Source organism: Nuphar pumila, chromosome 1 (genome assembly GCF_984573655.1).
Source record: "Nuphar pumila chromosome 1, dmNupPumi1.hap1.1, whole genome shotgun sequence".
In the NCBI taxonomy this organism is placed as follows: domain Eukaryota; kingdom Viridiplantae; phylum Streptophyta; class Magnoliopsida; order Nymphaeales; family Nymphaeaceae; genus Nuphar; species Nuphar pumila.
This window is the reverse complement of record NC_143249.1, coordinates 177,815,530-177,829,051: the sequence shown is the minus strand read 5'-3', so window position 1 is coordinate 177,829,051 and position 13,522 is coordinate 177,815,530. Positions and strand designations below refer to the sequence as shown.

At 37.6% G+C, this 13,522-nt stretch overlaps 1 protein-coding gene across 4 annotated transcripts in view; it reads right to left on the bottom strand.

Moving 5' to 3' along the window:
* Positions 1-13,522, bottom strand: part of LOC149851417 (protein VERNALIZATION 1-like) — a 65,974-nt gene that overhangs the window by 38,849 nt on the left and 13,603 nt on the right. For all 4 annotated transcript variants that reach the window (XM_090000642.1, XM_090000630.1, XM_090000636.1 and 1 more), the window contains exon 2: positions 6,697-6,769. In XM_090000642.1, coding sequence (XP_089856768.1) covers positions 6,697-6,769 — 73 coding nt within the window. The remainder of the gene's footprint in view (positions 1-6,696; positions 6,770-13,522) is intronic.

Here is a 13,522-nt window from a genome sequence, read left to right as displayed (position 1 = left end):
TAGAAACAACTATTTTAATAGATAGTTTATTTTTATCTTTTTTTTCTTTTCTTTTTATTTCAATATTGATGTACATGCATTGGGGGTCCCACATAGTCATTGGGATGACTCCCCTTTTCCTTTTTCATTTTGTGTATAAGTAGGGGCTTCTTCAAAAGTATGGAGAAATTGATGGAGATGTAAATCATAGGATAAAGGTTGGGTGGATGAAATGGAAAAGTGCAACTGGAGTGTTGTGCGATCGTAGAATGCCAATGCGGTTGAAGGAAAAGTTTTATAGGACGACAATTAGGCCCGCTTTACTATATGGTACGGAACGTTGGGCTGCCAAGAGACATCATATTCAAAAAACGAGTGTAGCTGAGATGTGTATGCTTAGGTGGATGTGTGAAAATACAATAAAAGATAAGATTCGAAACGAGGAGATACGTAAGAAAGTAGGCGTTGCATCCATTGAAAATAAGATGAGAGAGAATCGTTTACAGTGGTTTGGACATATTCGGTGAAGGCCTAATGATGCTCCAGTTAGAAGGATGGAGAAATGGGAAAATATATTAGTTAAAAGAGGTCGGGGTAGGCCTAGGAAGACTTGGATGGAGATGATAGGAAAGTATATGAATGCTTTGAACCTCACCGAGGACATGGCATTGGATAGAAATGATTGGAGGAGAAGGATTCATGTGGAAGACCCAGAATGATTTTCTTTTTTGGTTCATATCGACGACCCCAATTGTTTTGGGATGAAGGCGTAGTTGTTGTTGTTGTATAAGTAGGGGCTTCACCCCAATTGTTCATATCGACGACCCCATTGTGAATGCATTAACATTATTGTATTATATTTTCGCATACTTCATTACATAGTATCAGAGCCATACGATTCTTAGAGTTGAAGTCATGACAACGCTCTCTCTCTCTTCTCTTTTTGTCTGTACAATGGAATCCAAGATTTATCCTTCCTTCAAGTTCAATGACAAAAATTACATGATGTGGGTATCTGCAATGGAGAATAATCTCAAAGGAAAAAACTTTGGGGTTATGTAATGGGTTCTATTTCCGAACCTCAACTAAAACTCACCAAGATAGAAGGTCAATAGAAGGCTCTTGAGGGAGATGCTCACCTCAAGGCCATTGAAGAACATCAAAAAAGGGTAGAAGAATGGGAGAGCAATCATGCAAAGATTCTTGCATGGTTCATGAACAATGTAGAACTCAAGGTACGTGCTAACATTGGCAAATTTCATAAATCCAATGAGGCTTGGTTCTTTATGAAGGGTATGTATACTCAAAAAGATCTTGTAAGAGCATATTTTTTACAAGAAAAAGTGAGAACCACCAAACAAGGTGATTTAAGCATTCAAGATTAATATAATGTTTTAAATCCTCTATGAGATAAATTAGTACTTTTAGATCCTAATTGGGTTGCTATTGAGGACGTAAAACTTAGGCAAAAGCAAATGGAACAAGGTTTTTAAAATTTTTATTTGGGCTTCATCCCGAGTTTGAGCAAGTTAGATCCTCCCTTTTACATATATCTACTCTTCCTCATTTGGAGGATGCTATTGCCGAAATTATTCAAGAAGAAACTCGGCTTGGCATGATTAAGAATGTTGATGAGGTCTTAGTTGTGTCTAAACCCGACAACAATGTTAAAACATATAAACCTCCACATTTTGGGAGGCAAGGTAACTATACCAACAATAATAACTATGGTGGAGGTAGAAAGATGATTGTGTGTCATCATTGCTATGAGTCGGGTCACATTAAACCCGCTTGCCCAAAATTGAATGGAACTTTCAAGCCTAAGGTTGCTTCTGTTAAAGAATCAACTACCAAAAAGGAAGATGAAGGCAAGAGTGGAGATCTTAAACATACACTTGGACAAATTTTCATGGCTCTTCAACAAATTCTCAAAGCTACCTCCTCTACATCGGGTGCCGCCATTGCCTCTACATCGCCGCCCGGTACGTATTCTTGGATATTAGATTTGGGTGCATCTTTTCATATGACTCCCCATGAAAATGCTTTAACCAATGTATGCACCAATTCAAAACTATCTTGTGTCTCTACGGCCGATGAAACTTTTTTAAAAATAAAAGGTATAGGAACACTAGATCCCAAAAATTCTCAAAAAAATTGTCCCAAAAGTTAGAGTTGTTCCAAAACTAAACTTAATTTTTTTTCAGTTTCTCAAATTACCGACCATGGATGTGAAATATCTTTCTCATCTAATGGTTACTTTGTGCAGGATCTCCAGTCCAAGAAGCGGATTGGGCAAGGCCACAGGAAGGGATACCTTTACATTATGGATTATTTGACTTTTCCTTCAAACTCATTTTTTATATATGTCCAAGACAAGAGCATTGAAACTTGGCATAAAAGACTTCGACATCTAAGCTACTCAAAAATGTATCTTTTTCCTTTTAGAAACAAGTTTTGTAAATAAAAAGATATGAATTAAAAAGATTGTATTCTTAAAAAAATAAAATCTATTCCATTTTCAACTAGAACCTTTGTTTCAACAAGACCTTTTGAGTTGGTACACTCGGATGCATGAGGTGTCCAAGGGAGGTTATTCATATTATGTAACATTCATTGATGACTTTACTAGGTATGTATGGATTTATTTTCTTAATTTTAAATTGGAGGTTTTCTCCTTTAAAGAGTTTTGCATAAAAGTTAAAAATCAATTTCAAAGCCATATATCTATTCTTAGATCCGATTCGGGTGGAGAAATCTATCTAATGATTTCTAAAATTACCTAAAGATAAATGAAATTTGTCATCAAAGATCGTGTCCTACAATACCTCAACAAACTAGCTAGAGGAAAGAAAACATAGACATTGTAGAAACTGCTAGAACATTACTTATTTCTAAAAATATCCCCAAATTTTTTGGGCCGAAGCCGTTTTAACCTCAACTTATTTTATAAATTGTATGCTCAACATGACACCAGACTTTAATCGCTTACTTGTTTTTGGTTGCAAATGCTTTGTTTTTTTAAACAAGACATAAGCTGTCTCCAAAAGCAATTGAGTGTGTTTTTCTTAGATACAGTGAATATAAAAAAAGATATAGATGCTTTGATTTCAAAAATAACAAACTTTATGTTTCCAAAGATGTGACATTCTTGAAAGGTGAAAATGGTCTTGAAAGTCTTGATAAGAAAGACAAAATTGACTATATGTTTTTATATGATCTTTTCCCAACAGAAGATATGCATTCTATTGATGATTAATTGAATCATTTTGAAATAATAGATGACATACATCATGAAAACTCGAATATTGAAACATCACCAAGTAGTGATGACATCATTGATAAAAACCTTCAAGTTTATACTCGGCGTGAGCAATATAAACCTATTAGTGCCTTAAAAAAAATTTCTCAAAACAATGAATTTCTAAAAGAAACCTCGCTTAGACGGTCTACTAGATAATCCATTTCACCGAATAGGTTTGTGTCCCATAAAACACTAACACCTAATTATAAGGCTTGCTCAATAACTTTACACTCCCATTATGAGCCCGCACATTATAATCAAGCCAAAAATATACCACATTGGATTGAAACCATGAATATAGATCTAGATGCTCTTAAGAAAGCTAACACTTTGAGACATAGTTAAACTTCCTCCCAACAAGAAACCTACGGGATGCTGGTGGGTTAAAAGTTAAAACTAAAAGTGATGAAACTTTAGAACGATGTAAAGCAAGATTAGTAGCTAAAGAATACTCAAAAGAATATGGTATTGATTATGAGGAAACCTTTGTACCCGTGGCTACACTGACTAGTGTCAGGACCCTAATCGTTGTGATATCAACTAAAAAATGACCTATATATCAATTGGATGTTAAAAATGCATTCCTTAATGAAAAACTAAATGAAGAAGTCTATATGGATCCTCCGCCGAGATTTAACATTGAACAAAAAAAAACTCTTAAACTTTTAAAAACATTGTATGATCTTAAGCAAGCCCCCAAATCTTGATACGATAGATTTAGTGATGTCATGATTTTCGTTCATGCCATACCGACACTGCTCTCATTATGAAAAATGCAGGAACTAGTATTGTTATTCTTCTCCTCTATGTAGATGATATGATTATAACAGGGAATAATCAAATTAGTGTTTGTAATGTTAAAAATATGTTAAAAGATAATTTTGATATGTCTGACTTAGGATTCTTAAGATATTTTTTAGGAATTGAAGTTGCATACTCTTCCCGAGGATATATACTTTCTCAAATGAAACTTGCTGCAGATATATGTACTAAATCTGAAATTTCAAATGATAAAAAGGTAAAATCTCCTAAAGTGATCAATGTTAAATTAAAACTGGAGGATGTGACTCATCTAGAAGATCCTACACCCTACAGACAACTCATTGACTCTCCCACCTATCTGTTCATTACCAGACCAGATATTGCTCATGTTGTTTACTCTGCTAGCCAGTTTCAACATGCTCCTACAATTGTTCACATGAGTGCGGTGCTAAGAATCGTCAGATACATAAAAAATACAATCACTAAAGGGCTATTTTTATCCTCATCCTCATAATTAAATTTACTAGTTTATACTGATGTTGATTGGAGAGGCAACCTTAATGATAGAATCTCAACTACTGATTTTTGTCTTTGTAGGAGATTCTCTGATTGCCTGAAGATACAAGCAGCAACAAAAAGTTTCACTATCCTCTACCGAAGTTGAATACTGGGCTATGACAACTACCACTATGAAACTCGTTTGATTACGAAGCCTTCTCAAAGATATCTGTAGTCATCTCTGATCCTTCGCAGCTATGCTACGATAACAAAAGTGCAATTACAACTTCCATGAGCGCACCAAACATATAGAGATGGACTGCCACTATGAGTGATGAATATATGAGAGGAACAATTACCCTGCCATATGTCACATCATATTATTAGTTGGCGAACTTTACAAAAGCTCTTCCTACTCCCCGTTTTATTTTTCTTCTTAGCAAACTTTTGATCATCTCCCCGTAAAGTTTGAGGGGGTGTTAAAATATATGCATATATATAATAGGGGTATTTTGGTTATTTTACATAGTTGTTTCTATAAACAACTATTTTAATAGATAGTTTATTTTTATCTTTTTCCTTTTCTTTTTATTTAAATATTTTCGTACATGCATTAGGGGTCCCACATAGAGTCGTTGGGACCCCCAACGACACCATGTGGGAGCCCCCAATGGCTCCCCTTTTGCTTTTTCATTATGTGTATCAAACTTGGCATAACTCCAATCCTATCTTAATCTTTTCTTTTTTAAAGAAAGGAAAGGAAAAGAATTCATTAAAGAGTGGTAAGCAGCAGTAGTAGAATCACACATGATTCAAGTATAAGGATGAGATTCCTTATACAAGAGCAGGGAAACATCAAGAAAATATGTGTGAATCGGGTTCCACATCTCGTCTAAACAGATGATGGCGACTATGAGTATTGATCCACTCATGGCCTGTAACCACGGCCACACCGCCTTGATGGTCAACATGACATCGGTGCTATCGCACACAAGACCTTTGTGTCTTGGGAGGTAAGGCCATGGAAAATCCTGTTATTCTGCTCTTCCCAAACCCTCTACCATGTGGAACAGATCCACCACTTACAGACTGCATGCCACTTCCTATCTTAATCTTAACACTCCGATATGTTTCTTGCATGCTTCATCCTCAAGGCGTGTATGGTTGTGACCCACAACTTCTAATCCGCCCACTTGCGTTGTCGTGAGTCATTGCTCTGACATAACTTATGACATGTGAAACCTAAACACTGCAAAAAGTTGAGCTAATTTCTAAAAAATAGTTTAAGCAATCCATTACAATAACTAGACATTGTTCTTAGAAAGCTACTTGACTTCACTATAAAAGGAGCAATAGACATTATATTACAATCAACACAAAAGGTTGGTTGTTTAGCTTTCTCCTCCGTGCCTACACACAGCACTATGATGTCTTGTGTTGTGTTATGCCAACTACAGTAAACGTCATACACTGCTATGATGCTTTATCTTTGTGTTGGCAACTTCATATATATTACTCACGTGTTTAAGTCTAGGAGGTCTCTTTTTTCAAACAATAGCCACAGACAAAAGCTTCCTCTATCTACAAACAACATTCTTCTTTCGGTTAATCGTATTATAAACTGTAACAGAAGTCGACCTGTGCACATAGTAAAAAAGCACTCTTTGCATTACTTCCAAATTTAGACTATAATGTTGTGCTCAAAGAAATGAACTGAAGAACACTAACAGCCTTAAAGACATTGACTCAGTCAACTCACTTCTGCAATTTTTTTTCATGGTTCTTCTTAACATTTTATGACAACTAATTAGCAAATAGAAAGTGTTTTCTAGGGAGGCATGTTTAATAGTCTCATGTGACAAGCACAAATTCATCAAAATGCATATAAAAGGTACTAAATGCGCACCACAATGCTACTATGGTGGTGATATATTGCAACACACACATCAAGAAATGATTAAACTCCTAAGATCAAATAATCCACCTAACCTGGTAATCATGAATTGTGCTACACATGTAGTTTTGAATGTATTAATAAACACTTCTTTGTGTAACCATAATAATTTAATAATTCCTTTTGAGTATAACAGATTGAAATAAGAATATACTAAGGGACCAAGCTATTTTACAAAGCAACACCGCTATTAAAGTCTTACCTCTTCTTCATTGTTGATCAGATCCTTTTCATGATTTATGTAAGCTTGATAACGCTCCATTGTCTTTGCTATACTGTAACAAAAGAAGTATATCTTTAGCTTCTCAATTATTTTATGTCGATAAGTTCTAGAGCCATAATGGTATAACAAAATAACAAGAAAAAGTAAACATAGGGAAAAAAGGCGCTTTGTAGATATTCACACAAATGAAATGAAATTTCTTCGCAAATAGGATATATAATGCAACTGAAAGTTATACAGGTAAAGGCCAATCAATCCATGCATGAACTATTAATGTGAAAACCATAAGGTTTAATTACAATGTTCATCAATTAAACATAACAAAGTTTTTTGTTTACTATCCTCATCAATTAACCATTATGAAGACACTTAATCATTATAGCCACTAAAAAGTAGTGATCAAGCTCCCATATGGCTGGAAGTGTGACAGAACAAGAATTTTCCTAATTCATCTAAGCATGAATCGTACCTCCAAAATCAGTGCGAAGAATCTTGATTTTAGCAGCAAATTGAGTTTCAATCATAACACAATTTCTTAAAGATCTCAAAAGGTTCATTTCCATTTCTAATGAAATAAACCCAAATATATCTTATACAATAGTCAATAAAGGTGATAAATATGCAAAACCACCCTTAGAGAAAGCTAGTTAGGGACCCCTCACATTCGAGTGTACAAGATCAAAAGGACTATCAGTCTCTTTTATCTTTAGACTCAAAGTCATCTACAACATTCACACTCCTGTACATAACTCGACACAACCATCCTATACCCATCTAGACTCTTTGAGGACACCAATTACAGCAACCTAGAACTGGATATATGCCCAAGACTTTGGTGCCACAAAGACTCATCTAGGACGACTAACTGCAGGTTTCATTTGTAAACTCATATCCAGCTAGTTCAGATCTCCCCTTCTATGGACAATCCCAATCCTTCTCCCTGGTAACTAATTTTGCACAACACAATATTTTAAGATATGAACCGAAAGTAATACATCCAACTTTCCTTCTCATAACGGGCCATTGCATAGATAGCAATTGATTAGGTCAAGACTCATGAGCAATCATATGACATGATGATTCTGAGTCTATCAGCCAACCAAAAAAACTATCAGAGAAACCTGCATACGCATTACCAAAGAAGTAGGGGAGTTTACTTTCAAGATATGAAGCAAACACAATGCATCCAATGCATCCAACCTTTGATACATGAATAACCCAACAGAAATGCGAAAATTTACACATCATAGATATCAGAGATACCTGCACAGGCAATACCCGAGGAGGAAGTAGGTGCAAAAAAAGGGGTAACAATAGCTGACTGAGCCAAGGGCTGTAATTGTTGGATTACTGATGCATTTGCTCCAAAATCTGTAATCTTAGGAGCTTGCCATAGAAGAAGTGGTGCCTTGAGTACCACTACCACCATCCATAGGTTTAGAGTCCTCTCCACTAGAAGATACCACAAAGGCTCCTGCTTCCTTCTTCAAAGGACATGAAATCTACATATGACCATATTCTTTATAGCAATCACACTCAGATTCTATTTGGGAGTCGGTGTTGGAGAGGAAATGAGAGGGGTGATGGGAGTGGAGAAGAAAATGGGTGATGGGAGTGGAGTTGTCGACTACATCCTTGTGAGGGTGTAGTTGAAAAAGGCCCATCTCCACTCTATTCTCCACTCCCATCTCCCAAAATCAACTTTCCAAACATCAATGAGGGTAAATGAGGTAGGTAGCATTTATTAACTCTTAAGTATTCTTAGCTGCCTCATACTTCATAATATTGACTGCAATATTTGGTTCCACTGGATTCAGGAGCCATGATTTTACTTTAGCATTGTCCTTTTCCCATTCTATGATATCATCATAGTTTGTATAACCTTCTTTGGCTTGGGTTTGGTACCATCCAAACACTTAGCCCAATAGGAATAAATTATTTCATTTAGTTTAATTGGGATAATTTGGATAGATTCCTCCATCTCACACCAACCCCTAAACTACAAAGCAAATCCCTTCACACAACCAGCAATAACAGCAGCGAGATAACCAAGAATAATGGCTATCACATTGTCCTAATATCACAATACTGAAAGGCACAAATCAATATACCAAAGACTTCAAGATTCATGCCTATGCAAGAAAATTCCAAAATCACACATATGCACAACTATTTTCAGATTCACAGTCTCTCATAACAGAACAAAGGCTAAACTATGCCGGCAATATGACTACAGTAATCAAAAGAGATGTTGATACCCAAAAAATGCAGTTAACGTCCCACGTACACCTTCAAAAACTCAACCAAATATCAACATATCACCAAATTAGGTCAAAATACCACTTCTAAAGGCTTCCTTACACAAAAACAAAAGCAACCTGACTGCATCAAGTTGCAGCCATAAAAAACTACCAATTTAGTCACAGCAAGCAGAAATCTAAATCTGATGCCAAAATAGCGCTATTTCCAAAAAATCAAAGAAAAATGTGTAATAAATCCAAATCTTCATACCATTTCCAAAAAAAAAGAAGAAGAATGTGTAATAAATCCAAATCTTCACTGACCGTCATGATTCTTGATTCAAACAACTCCTTAAATCGAGCTTGTTCAAAACCCTAAATCAACCAAACCCTTACCAGTCATACAAATGATGACCACATCAGCAACACAAATTAGCCTATATCTCATGACAATCGTTCCAACAAATCCTATGGAGGAACTTAAATTCTTTGAAGATGACAAAGAACATCTTGAGTATTATATTCAACAAGACAATGAGAATGAATGTAATCCAATGAATTTGTGATGAAAGCCAAACACCTCCCAAAGACATCAAAATGAAGGGACCACCCATCTAGTTGTGCAATTATAAGAAGAAAGGATGACTATGATAATGCCACACAAGTTTCAAGATGAAGTAGATCATAAAAGCAAAATGAAAAAGTCAACTGAAACTTATAAGGAGGTTAAAAGATTACAGAAATTTGACACCCCATTGAGCAATGGGTATATATGTCCATTGAAAAAGCAAGAACCAAGTACACATTGTGAGACTAAAGAATAGAAGATGCATTACCACCATAAAGAAATCAAGGTCATGCATCAAAAAAAGAAAAAAGGATCGAAACAAACATGTAACAAGCTCTAAATGGGTGACAAAAGCATAGAAGGATTCAAGGCAAGACCTTAATCGTCAAAATCAGCACTACGCAATGCCACTGCCTAGGACCCTATTTTCCTGCCTAGATGGTGGGGATATATATATATATATATATATATATATATATATATATATATATATATATATATATATATATATATATATATATATATATATATATATATATATATATTCAATTTAACATGGTGTTCACCAAGTATAGAGGCATCCTCTTGCCTCATGTGTCTAGGAGGCGGCTCATGCGAGGCTCTTGGAGTGCCCCTCTCATTGGTTCTATCCAAGAGGGTTCAATAGCTTGGGTGAGGCTGTTGAGGGTAGTCTCTATGCCCTCCATCATTTTTGTGAAAGTTTGATCCAAGGTAGTCATCTTTTCGTTATGTTTGAATCCTCCAGTAGTATAGTCCCTTAGTTTTCAACTCATACTAGATATGGGAGACACTAGGCCAAAGCAGCATAGAATTTCCCTAGTGTGTGCTTGTGTCCTTGCCGCACATGGGATGTTGGAGAATAGGTTTAGCCTTACAAGGTGGCCTCACACAACACAAAAATAAAAAACATGGCCAAAATAGGAGGACTCGGCTAGCCTTTGGCTAGGTACAAGCACAAATTACATGGACTCGCAAGCCTTGTTTTACAAGCCTCCTATGGGCCAAAATGGGCTTCAACAATGCCCAATCAACAAGCAACCCAACACACAAAACATATCTCAAAACGCACGGGAGTAACAGACTGGGTGGGATCCTAAGTGGGCTCAGGTCACCCTATCATAGGACTATAACCCTGTAATTGTTGTTGTGCACACACTTTGTTGGTGTGTCGCACATGGCAGAGTGCCCCCTTTTAAGGGTATTATGTGCTACAATGTGTGCGGTGACGCGTGTTGTGCTGCACAGTAGCATGGGCATTACGTGATGACAAGAATGTTGTGGCGCCAACACCGTTGTGCACGGAGTGTGCCATAACTGGCTGCAGTACGTCGGGCGTGCGGATTGGAGTTGTTGCAGCCGGTCGAGATCACTCATTGTGGAGTGTGTTCGGTCCATGCCCGGGATGTTCCAGCTAGTGTAGTGGATGTTGCGTCTACTGTGGTGCGTCGAGGGACAAATACTAACCGCCTGACGCGATAGTCGACCTCCAACGATCCAATGTCAAAGCATTGAAAGGTGCTAGTTGTTGGAGGAATTGAAGAGTCGCGTTGATTGCTCGAAGCAGAGGATGGAAGCCTCCAAAGGCTCTGCCACAGGTGGTTGTGACTTTGCTACTGCGCACAGGGTTGTGCGTGTGGGATAAGGGGTCACTGACGCTAGAGCAATTGGTGATGAATCCACTGACGCTCCTTGTCCCAAAAGGTGTTCCAGAGTGTGGTTGTTGGCAGATCTCCGATCGCTTCCAGTGAAAATCCTGCAGATGGTTAAAAAGCGCTAGGAAGGGTCGGATGCGCCTTGCTGCTCATGCAACAATATGCTACAACAGAGTTACCTGAAGCTTCTTAAGTAGGTGGGAAGCCCGCTTCCCCGAAACTCGCTTCGGAAGCGCGATACTCCTCGCTTCCGAAACTTCATGGGAAGCTCGATTCCCCCACGCTTCTTCTATGCTTCTCATATCCATGGTCTATCTATGCTATATACTTTTCTCACATTTCTTTTCATCTTTTTCATATATATTCTCTCACGCTTTCACTCACTTTCCATGTACTTTCTTTAAATTGGTAACCAACATTGTTAGATTTTAACAAAAAATTTAACTCTTTTACAAAAAAATTATGAAATATAAGAATGATCAATTTTATTTTAGTTTTTATTTGTTTCTTGTTTGATTCCATATTGCTTCATTTTTTATTCATATTTTGCTTTTAAATTGAAACTTCGCTTCCTGCTTCGTATAAATTTTAAAATGCCTCGCTTCCGCTTCTCGTATCGTTTCCCGCTTCCTAGTTTGGCAACCTTATGCTACAGGTTGCAGCTGTTGTGCGCAAAGTTGTAGCGTGTTAGAGGTACATTTAAAGGATATGCATGTGCCCAAATGCTGACAGATCTGAGAAGTTTGTTGGTGAACTCGCCGAAAAAGTTGTAGGAAGCTCAATGGTTGCTGGCACGCGCATGTGCCTTTGTGCCATGAGTGTGCAAAAGGCTGATTTGTGAACGCCATGTGATTACTCATCTAAGGACGTGATCATGAAGTTCCAATGATGAAGATCATAGATCTGGGGTTCGTTCATACTCACACGATCGAAGTTGGCTAGAATTATGATCAAAAGATCGTAATTGCAACTAATCACCGTAGCAAATGTTGCAATGTGTATCTGATATGATCACTAAGATCTGATCGAGTATCATGCTCAGATAAATGCGATCAAAGCTCTAAACATGTGATCTATGCAATTAAGCACAGGAAAAGAGAACGAAAGCTCATCATTAATGTGGTAGGGATTCCACTTATTGCACAATCGCCAAAAAATTAGGTGCTCAATTGCTCCTCACTGTGAACACTGCACCTCTGATCCTCTTGCTTTTGTGCATCCAAGATAACCCTTGTAATTACTACAAAGGAAAATTGTGGCCAAGGAATATCCAATTGGCCTCTAGCCACCTGATTCGATGAGCTAGCCAATCTAGCTTGTCTGATCAATCTGATCGGCCAACGTTAGCCAAAGCTCAGCCTGAGCTTGCGCCTAATGGCCCTCTAATAATAAAAAAACAACGTAAGAGAGAAGGGTCTAAAATCAAATTCTATTCATTTTCCTCTTTAGACATGGGGCATGAGGCCCCTAAAGTGATCATCCCCTGACCCTTTTGGAAGGATACACTCATGTTCTTAAAATCCCATGATACCTTTCCAAGGGTCTTGAGCAAACTCATTTGGATGAAATTATGTATAGCACCCATGTCTATGAGAACCCTTACCTTGACTCCATTGATTTTCCCTCCAATTTTCATAGAATGAGGTCCCAAAATTTAGGATAAGGCATTATACTCTCTGTTTGGTTCGTCATATTCTTTTTCACTTGTGAAATCAGTGTGACTTAGAGCATTGGGCTCTTCTTCGAAATCAAACACTTGGAAAATACATAGACTATTGCATTTGTGGCTAAGTCTTTTCAAAGTCCACCCACATAGGATCCAAAGTGTGTTTTGATCCACGTGGCAAGAGAGCACATAACTCCTCAATCTCAGTTTGATAGTCTTCCAAATACCCTTTTTGCTTGAGTTGTTTGAGGGTCACATCATTGTTCATCATTGGGGTGGGGCCAAAACAAGATAAAAGACCTTGGAATTGGGGCCATGTGGGTTTTCCCTTCATCAACTCCACCCAATGGTACCACCTTAGTGCACTACCCTCAAACTTGGCAATGACCTCATCCACGTGCATGTCCATGGGGACATTATGACACATAAACTAGTGTTGGGACTTATACAACCATTCTCGCGGATTTCCACCTCCAAAAGTGAAGAGCTCATGCATGGTCATATGGCCAAAATCATCATGTTCCCATGGGTGTTCACCAAGTATAGAGGCTTCCTCTTGCCTCATGTGTCCATGACGTGGCTCAGGTGAAGCTCTTGGAGTAACCTTCTCATTGGATCTATTCAAGAGAGGTTTGCATAACTTGGGTGAGGGTGGTCT